General features: G+C 32.5%; 1 protein-coding gene across 1 annotated transcript in view; it reads left to right on the top strand.

The window, feature by feature from the left end:
• Positions 1-22046, top strand: part of MDGA2 (MAM domain containing glycosylphosphatidylinositol anchor 2) — an 806109-nt gene that overhangs the window by 617599 nt on the left and 166464 nt on the right. Inside the window, exon 8 of the mRNA XM_033109651.1 lies at positions 3595-3888. Coding sequence (XP_032965542.1) covers positions 3595-3888 — 294 coding nt within the window. The remainder of the gene's footprint in view (positions 1-3594; positions 3889-22046) is intronic.

Here is a 22046-nt window from a genome sequence, read left to right as displayed (position 1 = left end):
GGTTTGTAGTTTTCATAGGGACATGAACAAAATAGCATTTATGATGATAAAACTTATGACAGGGTTGTAGGAAGCCTGGCAGAATTAGAGACCAATTAGTACACTGTCAGAAGAAGAGAAAATGATGACTTCTACTAGAAATCTACCTATAGCTATGAAAAAAAATAGGCAGATATAAGAGACATTTTTGATATAGAAACCAAAGCCGCTGATAGGAGTTGTGATGAACAAAAGGTAATGGTAAAACAAAGGAAGCTCTGTGGTTTTTAATTAGCAGATGAGGGATGTTAATAATTAACTCTCCACTAAGTCAAGAAGTAAATGGTGCTTAGGTTTGGGGCTGTGAAAGACTTTTGGTATATATAAATTGGCTGTAGTCATGCACTGGAAGAGCCTTGGGATAAAGTTAGAATTCCTATTATCAAACGTATAAAACAGATACATTTGTGAGAACAAATGAAATCTCCTAAAAAAAAAAAATTATAGTAACAATTAAGAGAGTTGAGTATAGAATTCCAGAGAATGGAAAATTTAATGTGGATGGAGAGAGAGAAAGCTATAAAATCTTTAATTTATAAGGTGTTCTTGGTCAAAAGAGTTGCAAAGAAAGGATTAATTCCAATTTAAGATTTAAAAGTCCTCATGGAGGAGATGGAAATAAACTATAATTTAATTAGGCTATGCTACTTAGTGAAAACTGGGCTAATTTATTAAAAAATTATTGATACCTAGATAAAACTGAGGTTTACATTTCTGTGATTTTGATTACATAGGGAGGAAAGTTTATCTAAATAAATGAATGACATAAATTTCCAAAGCTGGTTTTTGAACTATTTATCATGATATATGTATATATATATATATATATATATATATATATATATATATATATATATATGAATATATTCATATATATATTCAAGGATCTCTATGTATGTTGGATTGGCCTAAAGTAATAAGATCTTTGAATATTCATCTTATTAAGTCAGGAAATAAATACTTTCACTTAGAACCTCTTATGTCTTTAACTTTTTACTGTAGTCAGAACATTAATAACCTTGGAGTTCATAAAGTATACATTCTTAGTTTCAAAAATGGAAAAGTTAATACTCAGAGTGGTTAATCTTGGCTAAATTCTGATGGTTTGTTTTTGGAATGATGGAAGATTTCAAATACGAACACTCCATTAAATAATCTCTTAATTTATAATTTCTTTTAATTTATTGCACATAGATTTATCATAATTTTGATATTTATTTGGATTGGTATATCTTGAAAGTAGTTTTGGCTTATATATGGGAAATATTCTAATGTAGATAGATATAGATATTTAAGATAGATATAGATATATAAGATATGATAGATAAATAAGGTAATTTGTAAAATATGCGTCAATCACCCCCTCACATATCTATCTTGACTCTTTTTTATTGTCCCTGGAACAGTGATCAAGAGAAAGGCAGGGAAAGTTGGTCCAATCTGTCCACAGGAGCAGATTGGCTGTGAGCAGGAGTCTAGTGCTAACTCCAATTATTCATTCCCAACACGATAGTTTACTGGAACCTGCCTCACGGGTCATGTCTCTACAGTGTTCACCTGCTATAAACTGAGTTCAATGTGAATTTTGAATTTTGTTTAGATCAAAGAATTTGTCCTTTCTTATTCTCAGTGTTTCCATTGTTAAATTCTAATTTAACAATTAAATATTTGATCCTAAGGATTATCAAGGGGTTAAGTGAAAATGTAAAATCCCTATCTATGCCTGGCGTATAGTAGGGGCATAATTAATATTAAATGCTGAGGTTATTGCTGTGATTCTGTGTCGTTTCTCATGCAGGGTGAGTAAATATTGCAGCTCCTTTTTGATCCTATAGTTAGAAGATGCTGCTTAGAATTACATCAACCCCTGATGATTCACTTCTGAAAGAATATATTATTTAACTAAATCATTCAATTGGTTATATTTACAAGAATCAATTATTTAATCAAATTATTTAATAATGTAGGTTTTTTAAATGTAGCCATTTTTAATCATATATTTTTGTCAATGGGAATTCCTAAAATGTATATATCTACTTCAAGAAGGCAGTGGTTAATGTTTTAATATTTCATGTTTTCTAATTTCTAAGATGCTATGCATTATTTAATTACTTTCTTAAAATAAGAAGTAAATGAAGGGATTAAATGAAAAAGTATACATGAAAATACTTAAATAGCAAGATAATTCTCATATCACTTTGGACTTGAATTTATTTTTCTCTATGTGTAATAAGAGAAACATTTTAATATTAGTTGAAAAATAATTTAAACAGTGATTATGTTTGTTTTTGCTCCTGGGCACTGAAGCACAGTAATGCTAGAAGGGAGAACAAAACCTTTACCTTTTCATCCATATGCAGTAGTCTCCAAAGGGAACATATTACATTTATCAGAAGAATGGAATTATTCATATATTTCTGTTTATTCTTATTCTGGCATTCTAATTTAGCCCATGCTTTTTGATAGATGTTCTATTGCATAAATAGGTTTGAATTCATATACATAGTATAAGAAATAAAACTCTTCCAATGGAACAGGTGATATTATTTGGAAGAAAACTCATTGGCTAGTATTTGACTTGTGTTCATGTTTTCCCTAAATCATAACATATATATATATACATGTCTGTGTGTATAGACATGTATATATGAGCATATATATATTTCAGCACAGTAAAGTAAGTGCCAGTAACATCAACCTAATTTTCTCATAAATATCTTCAGTAAAATCAGAAATTAGCTTAACTTGAGAAAATTACAATTCGTATATTATTGAAATATATTTTTGAAAATTCACTTAAAATTAATTTTACAGAAATAGTGGGAACATCATGAAAAACTACAGTGCTCTCAAAATGTCTTAAAGTGAAATTATATGGAATTCAAATGTCAAAAAATATTAAAAATTCAAAAGACGAGAATACAGTGGATTGTCAGAGTGTGCCATTGTAGTCAGTTGTTCCATCTCATTTTCACTAGGGAGGAAAAAAAACCTAAACCTTAATAATTTGACAACAGTTTCTAAACCAGAGTCAAAACTTCTACTTCTATAACAAAGGTTCTTCCTCTCCCCTTTCTTACTGCTTGTGTTTACTGTGCCTGCTAAGTCTACATTGTTTCTTACTCTTTCTTATAGCATCCTTGGGTAAGAGATACCAGCATAGGGAGCAGAACACTGAAAAGCTGAATCCAACCCTCAGCAAGCAGGATAGCTCTTCTGTGAAATGCAGATATGAAAGACCTAGTTAATGGCTGATAATGACAAGTTATTGGAGAAGATTGTTCTTATGTTGACCATTCACAGTCTATTGCAATGCTTTATTTATTTTGCGAGAAAGTTTCAAGACCTCATTCAAGAAGGTTCTATAAAAACAGTGCAGAATTATTTCAAGTGAGGGTATTTGCCACTTATTCCCAAGGTCTCTATAAATTTTTGTCATCTGAATTGTCACACATCTTGAAGAAGCAGAAATTGTGTCCTTAATAATTTTCTGTGTTTAAATATGCATTTCCAGTTTATACTAACCTTGAAAAATTTTCTTTTTCCCATTTCAAGTTCCACCCAATCTGACTGTTCCACAGGAAAAATCACCTTTGGTCACCAGAGAAGGAGACACAATAGAACTGCAGTGTCAAGTAACTGGAAAACCTAAACCCATCATCCTTTGGTCAAGAGCGGATAAGGAAGTTGCAATGCCTGATGGGTCAATGCAAATGGAGAGCTACGATGGAACACTGAGGATTGTGAATGTGTCAAGGGAAATGTCCGGGATGTACAGATGTCAGACCAGCCAGTACAATGGATTTAATGTGAAACCAAGAGAAGCCCTGGTGCAGCTCATCGTGCAGTGTAAGTGAATTTTTTTTCTATGTGTTTCTATCGAAGGACAAAGGAAGAGAGTATACAACGATTTTGCTAGTAAAATGAGATGATTTTTGGAATTGGATTAGGATAAAATATTTGTATACCATGGCTGCCCAGTTTAAACTATAATTGCCCCTAAATCTGTCTATTACTTGAACTAATACACTAATACATGCTAATAGAGAGGAATTGTGTGTGTATGTGTGTGGTGATTATAATGGTGTTACGTGGATGGTTAATGCCAAAAAATCAACAAATTTAATGGTTAAAAACTGGCCATGCACAATGAAGCAAAGTTGAGACTGGAAGTAATTGCTAATTCAAATTCTAATACTCTTGTGTTCACAGTTCATGTTTCTACTTTAGGCAATTGTGTGCCCTTTGCCCAAATTATCCACTTATTTCAAGGCATTCTTTCGTTTAAATTGTGGAGACCTAATCATTGAAATGCTACGTTTGCATATCTGGAGTTGTAAGAGCAGACTGCCTAATTATCCAGTAATATTGATATAATTCAGGCAGATATGATGTGCTGAATTTTGCTTGACTTTCTGAACAGGTAATTGTTTCACTGTAAGATTTGAATATGATAGATTTTTAGCTATTTTTTATTGAAATCACTGTTACTATTCTAACAAAAATATTGTAGACATCATCTGCCTTGTATTTGCTTTCAGTATTAAAAGTACTTAAATTCATAAATTTAAGAAGTTTAACCATGTCACTAATGTTGGATTATTAGAGGACGACCTGATAATTTGCATGTAGGTGGTATGGATATTGCTGAAAGAGAAGAAGAAAACTCAACAGTCAGTTCAAACTCCAGTAGTGCTGCTGTAAATTTTAACTGATGTGCTATTGGTTAAATACATGGTGGCAAAGTCTTCAAGAAAATAATTAATTAGATGAAACTATACACTTCAATAAACAATACCGTTGTTTTCTTTCTGTGGTTCTTCCGGAACTGACAACACAAAAAATAGAATTTAGTTCAACAACATCCATGTTTATATTAGACTTAAGGATGTTTGCAGATTGAATTAACTCACTTTAAATTTTAAAGAATAATTGAACTATGGAAGGATTTTTTAGGGGAACATGTAACAATATATGCTTGATGTATGAGCAAGGTGAGTACTGCTTAAGGGCTCCATGTCCCTATTCTACAGACACTCCTATAAATATGCAAACTGATATTTGTCAAGTCCGTTGGCTGACTTCCAACTGATTACTAGTTTTTACTCCAAATAATGCAGCTTTTAGATGTCAGGTTCCATTCAGCAGTTCAGTATTGCATTTTCCCTCCCTGGCCCTTCTATTCACGACAATAAGCTCAGGGGTAGGAGGTTCCTGTGAAAATGGGTTTCAGAAAGGAAAAAAAGAATATAAAAGAGAAACCTCTCCTCAATTCTCCAAAGAATAAGTCATACCCTCAAGTGACCATAGGGGAAGTTGATACAATTTGGAAAACTTTGTTCTCCTTAGTAATCACAGGATTCTGTGCTATCTTCACAGTTACACACAAAGCTGCAGCGTTCCTAAAGCTATTAGGGCAATTAGTTTTCACTCTGCTCAGACCCCTCTGGGGAAGCTCTGATACAAATAAAAGCTGTGGAACCCAGTGACTCTAGGGAATTTTGAATTAAAGTTTTAAGAACCAGAATCTCTAATCTCCATAGATTATACTAATGCCCTGAATTATATTGGTGAGCTAATTTTTTTTTCCTTAGTAAACCCCATAGAAGATGGTAAGTTCAACACAAGATTTTAAAATTCAATACTATAATAGTGGATGAAGATAAATACCAGCATATTTGTCTATAGTGTCACAGGGATGTATTGACTGAAAAATGCCAACAGACATAGGCACAGCCTAGTTCATTTAAGGTAGGTAAAAAGATTTATATCCCAAAGTGACTTTGCAGAGCAGGGGTGTAGTCTAACAGCACTTCCTCTCAGAGGCGAGCATCCCTTGCCGCCCCAGAAAGGCAGCTCGATGTCAGCACTCTTGAGAGAGTCCCAGGTGAGGATGCCATCATGTTTTCAAGAAGCTCCTTTTCATGTATTCCCAACTCTTCTGGAGAATCTGGCTGTGTGTGAGCATTTGCCAGGTGCAAATAACTGGTAACAATTCCGGAATATTTCTGAGTGAATCGAATGTTCATTTTCCAGGCACATCATCCCCACTAGTACTTCAGCTGGCATGCCTACTTAAGAGTTATTCCTGCATGAATAATATAGGGATTCTAATAATATTTTAAATGATAAACATTCTAATTTTTATAGTGATTTCTCTAAAATATGAAAATAATAATCTCAGGGTCCATCTATGTTGTCACAAATGGTACTATTTCATCTTTTCTTATGGCAGAATAACATTACATGGTGTATATATACCACATCTTCTTTATCCAATCATCTATTGGAGGACACTTTGGTTGTTTCCATGTCTTGACCACTATGAATAATGCTGCAATGAACATAGGTGTACATGTATCTTTAATCAGTATTTGTTCTTAACTTGATTAGCCATGCTACATGTAAGAAGTACTCATATGGAATATAACATAAGTTATTTCATACACATGCACTCACATATACATACATACATACATACATACATACATACATACACACACATATTTTTATATTATCCTCAGCACTTAGTTACAATTAATTACATCATATCATTGCAGCTTAACACACTATGTTTTATATATTTTGTATTCCCAGCATAATACATTTTACATTATAGCTATTCAGTAAATCTATTGAGTAAATGTAAGTTATGATAACAAATAGAATAAGAATATATATATTTATTATATGATGTATATTATATATACATACATGTATATATAACATATATACATATATGAATATGTGTGTGTGTGTGTGTGTATATATATATATGTATCATGCCTCTTGCTTCTTGCATGACTGGTTTTTATTATTTAGGTTTTAGGAGTATCTGAGGATTTACTACCTATAGTCTGATGGCTGAAAGTGTCTGAGTGTATGAAAGGAAAAGTTGTCAAATTATTTTCATTCTTATAGAATAACTTTTTCAGGACTTGAACTCTATACTTAGTTTATTAAGATCGCCTTTCTTAAAATGTTTATTATATCAACAAATTCTAGGACAGTCTTTTACACACATGGGGTGCACATATACACATTTATATTTATATATAATTTTATCTGTTTTGAAATATAAATAATAAAGGAAGAGAGAGATGGTCATAATAAATAAGAAACAAAAATTCAGTATCTCGAAGCCACCTTTTCCTCCTTGTTTAGTTTTACTTGTGTCCTTTTAAATAATAACCAATCAAGAGGATTAAAAGTGCACAGAAGTAATTGTATGTAGGGCTTTGATGAGTGTAGATTGCAAGATTCTAAATATATGTAGTGTGCATATTTCCATATTATATAAATAATGGAATAGTCCATTTAGTTTGATATTCAAAAATCTAATGGAATTTGTCCTTAACTGATATTGTGTTAAAAGTATAAAACAAACATCTTCCTAAAACTTTAAAATTATTATTTTTTTTAACTCCAATAAATTTACCTCTTCTTAAAATGTGTGGAGAGCAATTTAGCAAGTGAAAGAAGCCTAGAGGTATTTGACACCATTCTGTATCTTTTTCAGAGTAGCTTAATCACCAAAATGAAATCATTTAAATTATTAAATTCTTGTGCATATTGCTCCTTCCTGGAAAGCAGAAGATTTATAATATTTTTAACTTCTGTAATTATCAATTACCACACATGAGATGGACCAGAATATGAAGTTGTACATATAATATTTTGGAAAATGATAGTTTAAAATTAATCTAATTTTTTGGTAAATGCTAGATGAAACTGAAAAATACACTGCAGTTTTAATAACAGACCTTCAGCTGTTCAGACATTACTTAATTTCATTCACATGTGTTTGGAACTATAGAACAATATTTGTTGTTTACTTCCGGCTCATATTTATTTGAAGCAGCATTAGAATGAATCACTGAATATATATATACAGAGGGTGCCAAAAAATGTATGCACATTTTAAGAAAGGGAAAATCTATATTAAATTGTAATACTCAGTATATACCGATAACAAAAAAAGACTACAAGTTTGACTTCTGCAATTACAAGAGGTGCTCAAAGTGGTTACCATCAACGTAATTTTAATGCAGTTTTTTCCTTTCTTAAAATGTGTATACAAGTTATTGGCACCCTCTGTGTGTGTGTGTGTGTGTGTGTGTGTGTGTGTGTATACATATATGTGTATGTGTATATATATATATATACACACACATGTGTGTGTATATGTGTACGTGTGTGTGTGTGTGTGTGTGTGTATACAGAATTAATTGATTCATATGTTGGGGAGGGAAAACCCTCCTTCTACCCTTATAGGTTCTTTGGCTGGTCTAATAATTAAATTGACATAAGACATGTTAACATGAGAGAAACAAAATTTTATTTCGTACATATAGGAGCTCCATAAAAATATGAGACCAATTAGCAAATAGGGCATCCTGAGCTAAGGAATGGCGTAGGGGTCTGGAGCTTCAAAGGGGAGGGTGGTACCTAATTCATAAGGACAATAATAGCAGATGTTTGGTAATTGGATGTTTGCCCTGCCATACAGATAGGTCATTCAGAAAAAAGTGATCTCTTGTAGTATTTCTCCTTCTGAGCCAGGTCCCCTACCTCAATATTTTAGGTAGGTAAGGGGAAGTAAAAGTTTTTCTGGAGACAGTGGGATCTTGATTACCTTCAGGTCAAAATAATCCACATGCCTAAGTGGCACATTTTGGGTTGGCATATTCTGCTCCCCTTCAATATCATGTAAAAGTCATAATATGTACAGAGCTTATGAAATAAAACTAGAACAATTTTCTAAACGGTGACAATAGTAAAAGTGATTTTTTAAAATTTATTCATTAGAGTACTGACCATTTGAATATAGATTAAATAAAAATGATATTGGATGAATGTAGTCACATATGTATATTAAATGAAGAAACTAAGATACGCCTATTGTCCTCCTAAAAGAAATTATTGTTTTTTTCTTATATTTATATTTGTATTATATACATATACTTATAATAGTATATACTATAATCTTAATTTTATAAACTATATCATTTTTTTAATAAAAGCTCTCCTTTAAAGGATTGGTAAATTATTTTAGTAAAGTGAATTAATTTGAAATACATTTCTTTGAAAATCATTTGGAGACGATATATACTTTATTGAATGTCACTTTTATCATTAAAGCTTCATTTTATATATGAACAGTTGCTGAACCTACAATTAAAGATATTTCCATGAGGTATAAAACATACACTAAAAACCATACACTGACAACAGTGTGAAATTGTGTTAAGTAACAGTCTTTCAGCCATCTCCAAATAAGATTTCATGCACCACTAACAATTTATATTTTCTAAATGAAGAAACATTATGAAGGAAAATAATCAGGGCTACTGAGAAACCCATGTTCTTCACCTGTTTCCAAAGCAAGATCAAATCAGATAAAGAGGGAGTTGCAGATCAGGGCTTTATTGCTTACTCTTTTTCTCAAGAAATCTAATGATGAGTGCATGTTAGTTACTTTCAATAAAAATGAATATTCAACCGAAGCAGACTCATGGACCTTATACAGAAAAGAAAAGAAAAAACATTAAAAACACTGGAATGTACTATAACATATATATACTTATTACTGTTAGACAAATTACTGAGTACTTTTCTGTAGTATTGAGATATATAGAATGATTGTATTGAACAAATATAACTACTTTTTGAACTTTTTAAAAAGCAAAATTGCTCTGAAAATATCAGTGTGACTAGCGATTAATTTAAAGATCATATAAGAGACAAGGTAACTATAGAGAAAACAAGTGAGCAGTTTGACATACACACACAGAAAGACGTTAAAGAGACGTTAAAGACTATCCAAAGGAATTTATAAATGAATTTATAAGTGACAAGAATTTTAACTTCTTAGTAGAACAATAAACTGGCGTCTAGGTCTGTAGCCAGAAAATACAGATGTATTTCCTATTCTCCATAGCAATTCAGCCCATCCCTTCTCAGCCTCATAATCATAGTAATTTGGTGTTGCCTGTTTAGCCAGGCTTCCATGCCTATTCCTCCGTTCTCTTGTTCCCGATAATTCTTCAACTGCTTTTCACCTTCTAAGCCCTGGCTAAATCCCACCCCTTGCAGAATCCTCTTGGTGACTGAGCATGGTCATTTTTTATAGTCCTATGGACACATGTTTAGTCTGCACAAGACATTTTAGAACTTCAAAGTAAAACTTTGTTGTGAATGTGCATGTTAGATGATATACTTCTTTCAAAATTATTGGTGATTATTTCACCATCACCTTCCTCAAAACTCTCTTGTAATATTGCCTATGGAGTTCGTTTAAGCAAAACAAATAAATACTTCTAATGCTTGTATAGTTTCCCCACCAAACTATTATCTAATTGGATTCACTTATTTCACCAAAATGACTTATTTTAACAGATTTTGGTTTGCTCCCATCACATAAATTCACCCTCAAAAGTAGAAAACTTACCTTTGAGGTTATTCAAAAGACTATATTAGAAGCATAGGTGGTAAATTCGAGGTCATTTTCAACATATTCTAGGTAATGACAGCAATAAGAGTATACAATCACTGCCTCTATACGGATGAGAACATCAGAGAGCATTCATGTGAAGAATATTCTTTCACCCAGATAATCGTAGCTTTTATCACTTATTACTATTGTGAAAAGATAAACTGAGGCATATTAAAATTTTTAAGAGTTTGAGCAAAAGTTCTTTCTAATCAAGCAGTGCCAAACCAGAAGGGGTTAGTAGCACTCCACCCACAGAAGCTCAGGGAGAGTCTTTTATTAAAAAAAGTAGAAGCAAAATAAGGAAATTAGCTTAAAGTCTAAGGCTATAAAATAAAGCTATAACACAAAGCCTCGTTGGCTATTTTTGATTGGTTGTCTTGAGGTTTCAACTTCATAGCCTTGGGGCATTTACAGGTCTAGATTTTGGTTTGCTTAGGTAGCTGCCATGGCATTAGAGCCACTTCTCTGTAAGGGCCTCCTTGTTTAATTTAACTATGGCCCTTGGCAGACATCTTGATTTCTCTGAGCTTTAGTTTTCTTTTTTCCAAAAGAAAAATGGTTCCCAGTTTTCAATTAGTATTTATTTAAAATAAATTTGCAAAGTTACTAGAACATTGCTTACCATATAGCACCAAATAGAAATTATTATGATTATCATTTTCATATATAAGTTCTGGTATATTTTCAAGTACAGAATCTATGTTCGTACTTGCAAATCATTCCTCCTATACTCTATTTTACTATTTTTTTCCTAAAGATTGTTGATCATTCCAACTATAATTTAAACTCTTTATGAGCCAAAGCTACGCTTACATTTCTAGCACTACAAAACTTGTCAAATTGTTACTCTTGATTAACTGATCTATTTTCAGGGTCTCTGTAGTGGAGAGGAGCTTAAAGCTAAGAATTTACTTGGTAAGAAATTCTTAATTTCATTTTCTTACTGTTCCCAGTAATATATTTGACTAGAATGTCAGTTGGGGAAAGCTTTTTTATGTTTACTAAGAAAATAATATTTAAGCATTCATATTTCATATTTTAACATTCATGATTATTAAATACAACTCAGCATTTATTACAGTGTTTCTTTATTTAAATTAAATGTCCCTATTCATTCTTTTGTTGTTTGCAGCAATTATTAGAAACATTAATCAACTGAACCTTGAGGCAATGTTCATATTTTGAAAACATTAATAATTATACTCTTTTCTCCCATCTGACCTTTCCCTTCCCCCAGATAGTTAAGATCTTTTCTTAAAAAAAGAAAGAAACAATATTCTTATAAGGTGGTGTATAATTTAAACCATATAAAATAAACTCTGGAATTTTTATTTCAAGTCAATATGTCTCCCTCACTTCCCAGTGGATTTAAAGAGGAATTATAATGGAATTGCTTGAAAAGAGATTTGTTTAAACATTTTATTTCTATACTGCTTCTGAATATTTGAAAATTGAACTTCCCAAGTAGATATTCTGTTTTGCAGAAAATCCTTAAGATGAATTTACTTCAGCTGAACCATTCCTGTCATCCAGGCAATCTCCTTGCTCCCTGTTCTCTCACTCTTCCAGAGAGAGAACAGGGTAGATAACCATCTAAGAAAATTGTCAAAAGAAAATAGTCTCCCTTTCTAAAGAGCTTCTCAATGTAGAGCACAGACACAATATCATTATTGAGCAATTGAGCACAGATAAGTGTACAGATCATGTAAAGAAAATAAATGCATAATTGTTTTCCTGGTTCCATCTTTGTTGCTGTCGTAATGTAGATACAACCATAATTTAATGTTCACCAAAATTTTACTCATCAAAAGTTTTATTTTCAGTATCTTTGCCAAGAAATGGGATAGGGACCAGCCAGTTTTAAAAGAAAGATTAAAAAGATTGACAGCCCAGCCAAGTCTTGTATTTATTGGTGTTATCATCTCAGTACTTCTGCCCACCCGTTGTACAGAAATAAATTCAAGTGGATGATTATATCATTTCCAAAAAAGATATTTTCCCCTTGAAAACCTTCAGCTATATGGTTAAATTAAATGTATTTTGAATGAAGAGAGTTTATGCTGCTTCTTTTCCTAGGATCTTTTCCTCTTCTTCCCCCTTCCTCACTTTATGGAAAAATATTCTCTAAGGAAAATGAACATAAACACATGTATAAATAAATATATATATAACTATAAAAATGATGTGCCTTTTTAATCTTTCTTAGTTAAAAAGAGATTTATCTCTCATCCCAAAATAACTGTATTTTTTCCAAATATAGAATTTAAACATTTCCTAAATACTGTGCTCTTCTCCCATAAAAATAAAAAGGTAATAATAATAAACCATTAAAATAAATCACACATAGAGGTTTGTAATAACATATTCCATGCACATGCCTGTGACTTTATCAATTTATTTGAAATGTACCACTGATAAAATGCTTAGTGCAGAGGAAAATCTAAAATACGCAGAAGATGTGGGTCTCTGGTTAGGAAAAAATGCATGAACACTTCAGATGTTCGGTAGCCATGTAAGAAATTGAATGTCAAAAAGGCACTTTAGTCCATGCATGATAAAACCAATCAGGAACTGAGAAATTAAAGGCCACTATTATGTAAGAAAGACTTGACTTCCTGTCTTTCCAGCAGGAGATGAACTTTTACCAGAGTGTGGAATCCACCTGCAAGCATTGTTCATACAGAATTTTAGCTTACATATTGTTAGCAATTTTATCTTTACTGACTTTCAATTTTTTGATCCACTATCATATTTTAATAGTGAATACCAGGCACAGATTTCTGTTTTTGCACATATTATGTTATGTTACATTTTATTATGTTATAGTGTGTTAATACTTTTTAAGCTCAGAGTAAACTCTATAACTTACTGGAGGGTCTTCATAGGCTCAACTACATTCAATAGCGAGGTTCCTATCATACGCTAGGCGCATATGATATCAAATCCATTTACAGATATAAGACAGGAACCCCAACTTGCCAGCATGCCTCCCACTCCCTACTCCTGGTGATACTTGAAAATTTTGAACACATTTTTGATTGTCATGATTGGAGGAAGGATGGCATCCAGTGTGTAGAGGCCAGAGGTGCTGCTAAACATTCCAAACACATAGGACAGACTTTCATCAAAAGATTATTCTGCCTGAAATGTGATTAATTGTTCTCTGTGGGGGGGAGGACGAGGAGAGGCGTTGTCATGCTAATTTTAGGTGTTAAGAGTCATCCCTGGTCTTTAATCTTGAGATGCTAGTGGTATGCCCCTCCTCATGTCATGACAATAAAAAATGTCTCCAGACATTGGCAAATATCCCCTGATAGGCAAAATTACCCCAAGTTAATAACCATGGCCTACAAGATGGCTTACATGTAAGGACACGAGATCTACATAATTTGAGGATGGGAACTCGGACAGAATCCTCTGCCCCACAGCAGCCATTGTCTCTTGTAACAAACCTGAAAGGTGTAACTTCCAGAATCCCTGAAGTTCCAAGAGTCACTGCAGTCAGCTCACAGTTATGGCTTCCTATCAGATATTAACATTCCTCTCAGTCCAGAAGCAATTTAATACAGAAACGTTGCCTAAAATCATAGCTTACATTCTTCCCTTGTGAAGTTACCAGGGGAGCAAAGCTAGAACTTTAAAAGAAGGTCAAATTCTCATGCAGCAAGGAAAACATTTTTTATTACCTTTTCACATTCATCTACTCTCTTCTCCTGCCATGTCAACCTTTCTTAGTAATTCTTTTGCTGTAGTATTTTCTTCATGTGATCATAGTATTTACAGTATGTGTGTGTTAAACAGGTATGTTTCAACATTCCTTCCTTTTTTTTTTTTTTTTTTTTTTTTTTTAAACTTGCTCTTTGACTTATCTTCTGTGAACTGCTGTGCCTATGTGCCTATATTCTTTCTTTGGAGGTCTTTTCACTTTTTATCTGGATTTTGGGAGGAGTAGCTATATTTCATGCTGTTCCATCAAATCATTTTGATTTGTGTTATGAATTTGTGTTATGAAGTCCTTTTTTTTTTTCTGGCAAATGAGTAGTTCCTTGAAGTCTCAAAGATTCTAGTGGGCAAAATGAAAGGTTTTCAAAAGGAAACTTCAAGACTTGTACTGACCATGCTTTGTGAAACCGAAAGAAATTCTCCATTGATTTCACACTTATTAGACTTATTTTAAATGTGGAAATTATTTTCTCCTTAATTCCAAACAATTTTCAAAGAGAAAGAAGTCAAATACTGTTCTTGAAAATTAGTGAAATGTGCATTTTGTTCTTTAATATTGTTCTCAATGAATAAAATAAAATGTTTTCCTTGAGAAAGATTATGTAACTTGAGTAGCACTTTAAAAAAAATATTTAAAAGGATTTTAATTATACATAAATTAATCAAGGAAGGAAAATATTAAAAATTAAGCAAGAAATTGAAAAATATTTAAGAAAAATGAGACATAGTTTCTTAGCATTTTAATTATTTGCATTGAAATGTGTTAGATGAAAAAGCTGGTGTAATCTGATGTTCCCTCAATTATTCTTAGTTTCTTTATGTCCTTCAGTGTCAACATTTTTTCTGATCATTCTAGTGTTTGAGGATATATGTTTTTAAACACAAGCTAACTGTGTTGTGTACAATAAAAAATGATAAATATAGTTCTTTATTGTTGACTTAAAAGTTACAAGTAACCTAGTGATGTTTTCACTTTAAGTGCTGACTCAAAACCTAAGGTACAAATGTATAAATCAGTCAATCACACATACACATACACGAGATACAAATACAGATTATGCAGCTATTTAGAGAGGTATAAATGTATGACATGCCTATCTATCTATCTATCTATCTATCTATCTATCTATCTATCTATCTATCTATCTATCATCTATCTATCTAACCTAATCTTTCCATCTGTCTATTTCAATGTTGGCTCCCTGTAGAAGGCATGTTTGTTGCGTAATCATTCTTCTGAATGCATTTTTCTTCTTTGTCGTTTATGTTGCCATATTTGCTAGTTCTGTTTTTATCTTTCAATCATGTCTTCCTTTTCTTTTTTTTTACTGTTCTGTTTTTTTTAATTTTTATTAAATTTATTGGGCTGACATTGGGTAGTAAAATTATATAGGTTTCAAGTATACATTTCTATAATACATCATCTATAAATTGCATTCTGTGTTCACCACCCCAAGTCAGTTCTCTTTCCATCACCATATATTTCACCCCCTTTACCCTCATCTACCACTCCCCTTCCCCCTTACCCTCTGGTAACCACTAAACTATTATCTGTGTCTATCAGTTTTTATTTGTTTGTTTGTCTTGTTCTATTGTGCTTTCAGTTTCATATCCCACATATGAGTGAAACAGAAATTTAAACCAGGTCTCTAATTCCAGAATCCAATATTCTAATTTTAAATGCATTTTGGGAATTGAGGAAGATACAATAGTTGCTCTAGTCTTGGTAACAGAGAGGAAACAGATCTTTTTATGTGGGACAGGGGAATCAAGAGGAGAAAAATGTAATTAAGAAGAATCACTCCAAGTCTAATCCTAGTCACAGTAGATTTTAGAAATCATCAGGAAACTAAGTGGAAATTTCACAGGAGCCAGCTGAATGTCTCAGATACACTTGTGGTGAAGATCTGCACAACACTGATAGTTTAAGTAACAAAATTGGCAAGCAAGAAAGTGTAGAGTAAGAGAACAGGACCAAAATCTAATTCGGAGAAAGGAAAAATAAATACCAATAAAGACATGACTGAGTAAACTCTTAAACTCTATTCTTGCTCTTAGTTCTCAAAATCTTCACAGAAACCATTCCTCCGGTCCAGTTCCACTGTCATTTTCAAAGGAAGCCCCTTTTATCTCCTGCAAGAAATTCCTACTGTTTTCCCTCATTTCTGAACTTCTTTTGCCCCTCAGAACAATGCTGTCTGATGGACATTACTTTATGAACAGGCACACTTCCAGTTGCAAGTGAGAGAAAATTCTTGCCTAACTGTTAAGGGGTTCCAGGAGCTTAAACATTGCTGTCTTCTCAACTATCATTTCAAGTTTCTCTGTGTTTGTTTTAGATTAGTGGTTTTCATGATTTCCAAGTGCACTAAAAAAAAAAAAAAAAAATCACTCTCTTTTCCCTCTCACTCAAAGATTAGCTCCACAGAACATGTTCTGTTCTGATTGGCTTGGGTAACCATTCTCTCTAGTAAATGCATGACAGCAACCATTGAGTGCTCCCTCTCTATTCGGAAACCTCTTTACGGCTACTCATTACTTGTGATTCACAGTTCAGACTCCCAAATGAGCATGGAGGATCTTCCACCTTTCACTCAGATCATCTACCATATTCCAGTCAATGTGAAGAGTTCATTATCCCGTGCACCTTTGAATTTGGTGCTTTTTGCATTTCATTTCTGTTGTCATGAATATGCTTAAAGTCACCTTTATGAATCCATTCTTTATCATCTTGAAAGCAACAGTCAAACGCCATTTCTCTCATGATATCCTCTGAAACCTCCAGCTATATCTTGTCTTTTCATCCTTTTAATCTGTAACTTTTTTCTAGACTTAGCAATTTCAATCTTCTACTTCTAAACTATATATGTGTTATATATATAACATATAATGTCTATATGCATGCACAGATATATGTATATATAACATAATAGTGTATATAGAATATATACATTATGTATGTAATTCTGTAATCTATATAATTAACTGATTTATAAATTCATATATGTGAATATATAGATCGGTGTAAATGCATAAATTAATGCGTTAATTGAAATATGTATCTGCATACTTATGGCATTTGGCATTTTTTTAGCTGCAATTTTGTTAATGAAGATATAACATTACACTCATAATTTTTACCATAAATATGAATATGGGTACCCTCAGGAATAGGGGAGCAATTGGAGACTATAAATTGTAGGATAGATCCCAATTCTGACAGTGGGTTCTAATTCTAGCAATGCCATTTTTTAATTGTGTGCCTTGTCTCTGTCTCTACCACCAATTTCCTCATGCAAATGAAGAATTGAATAAGATGATCTCTAAGAAAGCTTCAAGTTTGAAATCGTTAGCAATAAAAGTATCTGATTTATATTTAATGCACATACCACAGAAAACACCATTTCTGTGTAGTAACCATTTCAGGAATCTCCTAGAAATTGCACACTTGAATTAAAGAGAAGATGCATGGATGAAAACATTTTATTGCAACAAGATTCCAGTGTTAGAATAACTCAAGTGTCTGTTCTAAGTGAAAGACAAGAGTAAAAAAAAAAAAAAAAAATGAAGGAGAAGATAACTTGAAAACAAGAAGCACATATAATTGCGCATCTAAGGAAAGTACAATACATTTGAAATTTAATGACAAAAAACATTGTTAGTGTAAATAATAACAATTTGTTGCCTCATGAATTAAAATTTAGAAAGTTTCTTAAAGGTGTAGCCTTGTGAGTTCTACCTGAAGCTTTCCCTTTATTTAGTTTATGATTCATTTCAGTTAAAATAGCAATGATGACTAGATACAATACTGATTTCATATACTAGGTCAAATATAATGCATACAAATATGTTATTTTGCAATTACTTCTTTTTTTAAATTCAGATTTGTTGGGGTGACAATGATCAACAAAACTACATAGGTTTCAAGTGTACAATTCTGTAATACATGATCTATATCTCACATTGTGTGTTCACCACCCAGAGTCAGTTCTCCGTCCATCACCATATATTTGATTTCCTGTACCCTCTTCTACCATCCCCCTCCTCCTTACCCTCTGGTAATTACTAATTTTTAAAGACTGAATCTGCTTGCTCTCTTATTAAGGATACTGCTGTCTGGTTGCTTCTTGAAAAAAAAACTATCAGGCTACTTGGTAAAACAACTTAAATTATTTTATTTTTGTTCTTATGTCTGTTTTTATGTAGATAACCTTTGCAGCTTATCTGTAAAGAAGGTAAATTTTACAAAGCAATGGGATGATACGGTAGCTTGGAAATTAGTACTTCTCTCTCAAAATCCATTTTATCAAAATACCTAATTTCGAAATTACATTTCTTGTTCGTTTAGCAAGTGCCTTTTTTGAAAAGTTCCTGAGTCTTTTTTTCCTCAGAGCAATCTTAAAGAGTAGTTCTGATTATATTGTTTTAAATATATCGGTGCATCTGGGTAAGAAAAATGAATTTCTTCAGCATACAGATTAGTATTTGTCTGGAGTTGAAAAATATTTGAATTGAAATGGCCATTTTGACCTCGGGCAACACCCAAAGTAACATTTATTAAATCATGTGACGATCCTACAATAGGTAGGTTAGGTTCCCTCCAATAATCTGGGGAGGACATGATTATTATCTTAGGGTAGCTTTTGAAGAATCTTACCTTCAGAAATTCGCTCTCTCTTTTCCTCCCTCCCTATTTCCCTGTCTCTCCCTTTCTCTCTCTTCATACATACACACATGTACATATACATACATACTTTTAGGTGGTTATAATTTGAGTCCATTGCTCCTTGTTTGAAAATGTAACATACCTTGTCACTTGTCAGTTTTAAACAATCCGACTCATTTTTCTCCAGAATCCTACATGAGAAATTCCAGATCTTTTCCTTTGTTCATACTCCTGAATATTAGCATCAGGCCATCTCATGCTGTGAAGTACACTTGGTCCAAAATTGTAGCTTGACCATAATTTTTGGGTTTTGACATTAGTGACTAAATAAACCAGAATTACTTAATACTGATGCATTTATTTGTGTTACTATTAGAAGAGAGTTTCCCATAAATGGAAAAAAATAGATTTGCTAATCTGCATATGCATTCTCTGTTGACACTTATGTCAAAAAGTCAGAGCTTTGAATTTTCAGATTTAATGTTGAGTGAGAGGGTTGGAAAAGTTGGGATCGATCTGTTCATTAAATTCAAACAAAATTTTTGTATTCACATAAATATACTAAAAGTAATGGCTATAGAAATGCATACTATTTCCGTTTTAGCAATAATAATGCTACATAAATTCAATTTAGATATGATGCTTTTACCAGGCAAATAATAATTTGACTTCATTTTTCCATGTAAAATGTTAATTGTTCCAAACCCCTTTACACATTGTTAAAACAATAAAATATAACAACAAACAACAAACTAACAAAAAATAGTCAAATTCCAAAGAACGTTTACTTGGTAGTGGATCTTTTGTGCCTGAACATGATTGTTTTGTATACTTCCATATTTCTTCTAATTTGGTCACAATAATGACTATTTTTTCTTATATTATAAACTCAAAACATTGGCATTGTTTTGATTCTTGGCTTAGTTGTATTTAATTTATTGCTAAATGCCTTATTCATTCTTTTCCAAGGTAATGAAACTATTGTTCTTTTTGTTGTTGTTTTCACTTCAATAGATATTCAAATGGGAAAGCTTTAAATAGTTCACTCAAATTATTACTGATAGCCTACCAATTTTTGTGCTAGAAAGAAATTCAAATAAGGAAAATAAGGTAGTCCATTCCAGGTAAGATTATAATATAATGTGGAAGCAGACAATAGATAACTGACATAATAAGTATCATGTAAGCACAGATGAAGGGGTAGTGAGCTAATTATGTTTTGTCCTGAGAGCCATATGTGTTTGGTATATATGTAGTTTTACATTTGCATTCACCAATATCAATAGATATAGGTATGAATGTGCAAAAAGATTTCCCCCAATCTTCTCACTTTATTTTAAACTTTTTAAAACTTTAAACTGTCAACTTAAACTTTTTTATAAAATGGCATTAACCCTACTAACTATGGGAAGTTTCCTAGCCTGCCTCCCGAATATTTCTGAGTTTTAGGGGACCCCGATTCTTCTATGAATTCTTCCTGTGTTGTCAATATCCACTTCACCGTAATACGTCCCTTAGCATATTATAATGTTCCCTTACATAGATTCATTTATTAAACACCATCTCTTTTCATGATTAATATTTCCCCAAAAACAGTATTAATCTAAGGCAGAGAGACACAACAGACAACTAAAGTTTGCTAGACACAGGGAGAGGAGATAGATAAGAGGAAATCCTTAAAGTGCATTGTCAGTGTGCCCAGATAGTCAACATTCGCATTTCTCTGTAAGGAACCTATCGCTGGTAGGTCTTCTCTTAATACCCTTTAGGTGAGATCTTCACTTCCTAGTGTTGAGCCACTAATAAAAGGCACAACTCATCTATATCTTATTTATTATGTATCGTCAGTTAGGTCTTTTCATAGTAATGTTCTCCTATTTAGACTGCTTTGCCACAATCAAAAGCACCAGTAAAAGTGTTTCTTTCAAACAGAAAGCAAAGCCGATTATCCCAGCAAAAATTAAGAGATTCACACAGAATACAGTCAACCTGGCCTTCAAAACAGTACATTTTTTACGTTTCCTTCTCTGTGTGGTGTGTGAATATGTGTTTCTGTGTGTACCCGTATGTGTTTGTTTGCATATATTTGTGTATATATGTGTATCTGTGCCTGCAGGAACCCGTATCAAAGATAAAGCAGGCAGAGTGCCCTGGGGAAAGTACAGAGAATAGTAGATACCACAAGTACTGAGTCTGAAATTCAACAGAGTGACAAAAAAGGAAAATACCAAAGCCAATGAGGACATTTTGGAAATTAGTACTTGACATCACGCAAGTCCTATTTTGTGGAATGGTTTTTAAAGGTCGTTAGAAGCAATATTCAAATCTAAGTGAACACAAGATGGTAGTGTTAATCCATTTATGTATAATATTTCCCACATACCAGAACAGGAAGGTAAGGCTTGTCCCTAATAAATTAAAATAATAAAACTTTTTTTAAAAAATAGTTGTATTTTCAGCTTTATGTGGAATTTTAAAGCCATTTTTCCTAAGAAATCATATGTATATTTTCTTGTCTTTTCTTTTTTTCCCTGAATGTTGAAGATTGCATATATGTATATATTAATAAATGTTTGAGCTCCCATTTTAAGGTTTGGTTAAATCCTGAGACTCTGTCATGTTACTCTCTTCCCCTCTGGACTCTCTTTCTGTGTTTGTATCTCTTTCATAACTGGACATAATATAGAATTAGAATGTATTTTACTTCTTGCTATATACTTTTACTGCTTGATTTAAAATATTGATTAGTGATTCTTTTAGGCTCTTTGGGTAGTCCCTTAATGGAACTAGGTTTCCCTATCTGGATCTAAAATAAAATCCGTCTCCATGGGCAGCAAGAGAGCATGAAGGCAGGAAAATGTTTTTCTTTGATAAGCTTGAAAAGTCAATTTCAAGGATAAAGTACCTTGATAAAAGTGAATCAGACTAGATGTACACAAATGAAAACCATGAGAAATAGATGCACAAATAGATATGTGATATCGTCTACTTTTCCTAAATAAGAAAGGCAGTTATACGTTAAATGCAGGTACCTTGCAAGATGGAAAGATAGAATGTGGAAGAAAATAATAAAAACTACTATGAATGAGAAATATGGGCAATATTTTAAGCAAGAGTTTTACA

The sequence above is a fragment of the Rhinolophus ferrumequinum genome, chromosome 6 (assembly GCF_004115265.2).
Source record: "Rhinolophus ferrumequinum isolate MPI-CBG mRhiFer1 chromosome 6, mRhiFer1_v1.p, whole genome shotgun sequence".
Classification (NCBI taxonomy): domain Eukaryota; kingdom Metazoa; phylum Chordata; class Mammalia; order Chiroptera; family Rhinolophidae; genus Rhinolophus; species Rhinolophus ferrumequinum.
This window is presented reverse-complemented; position numbering and strand designations above follow the sequence as displayed.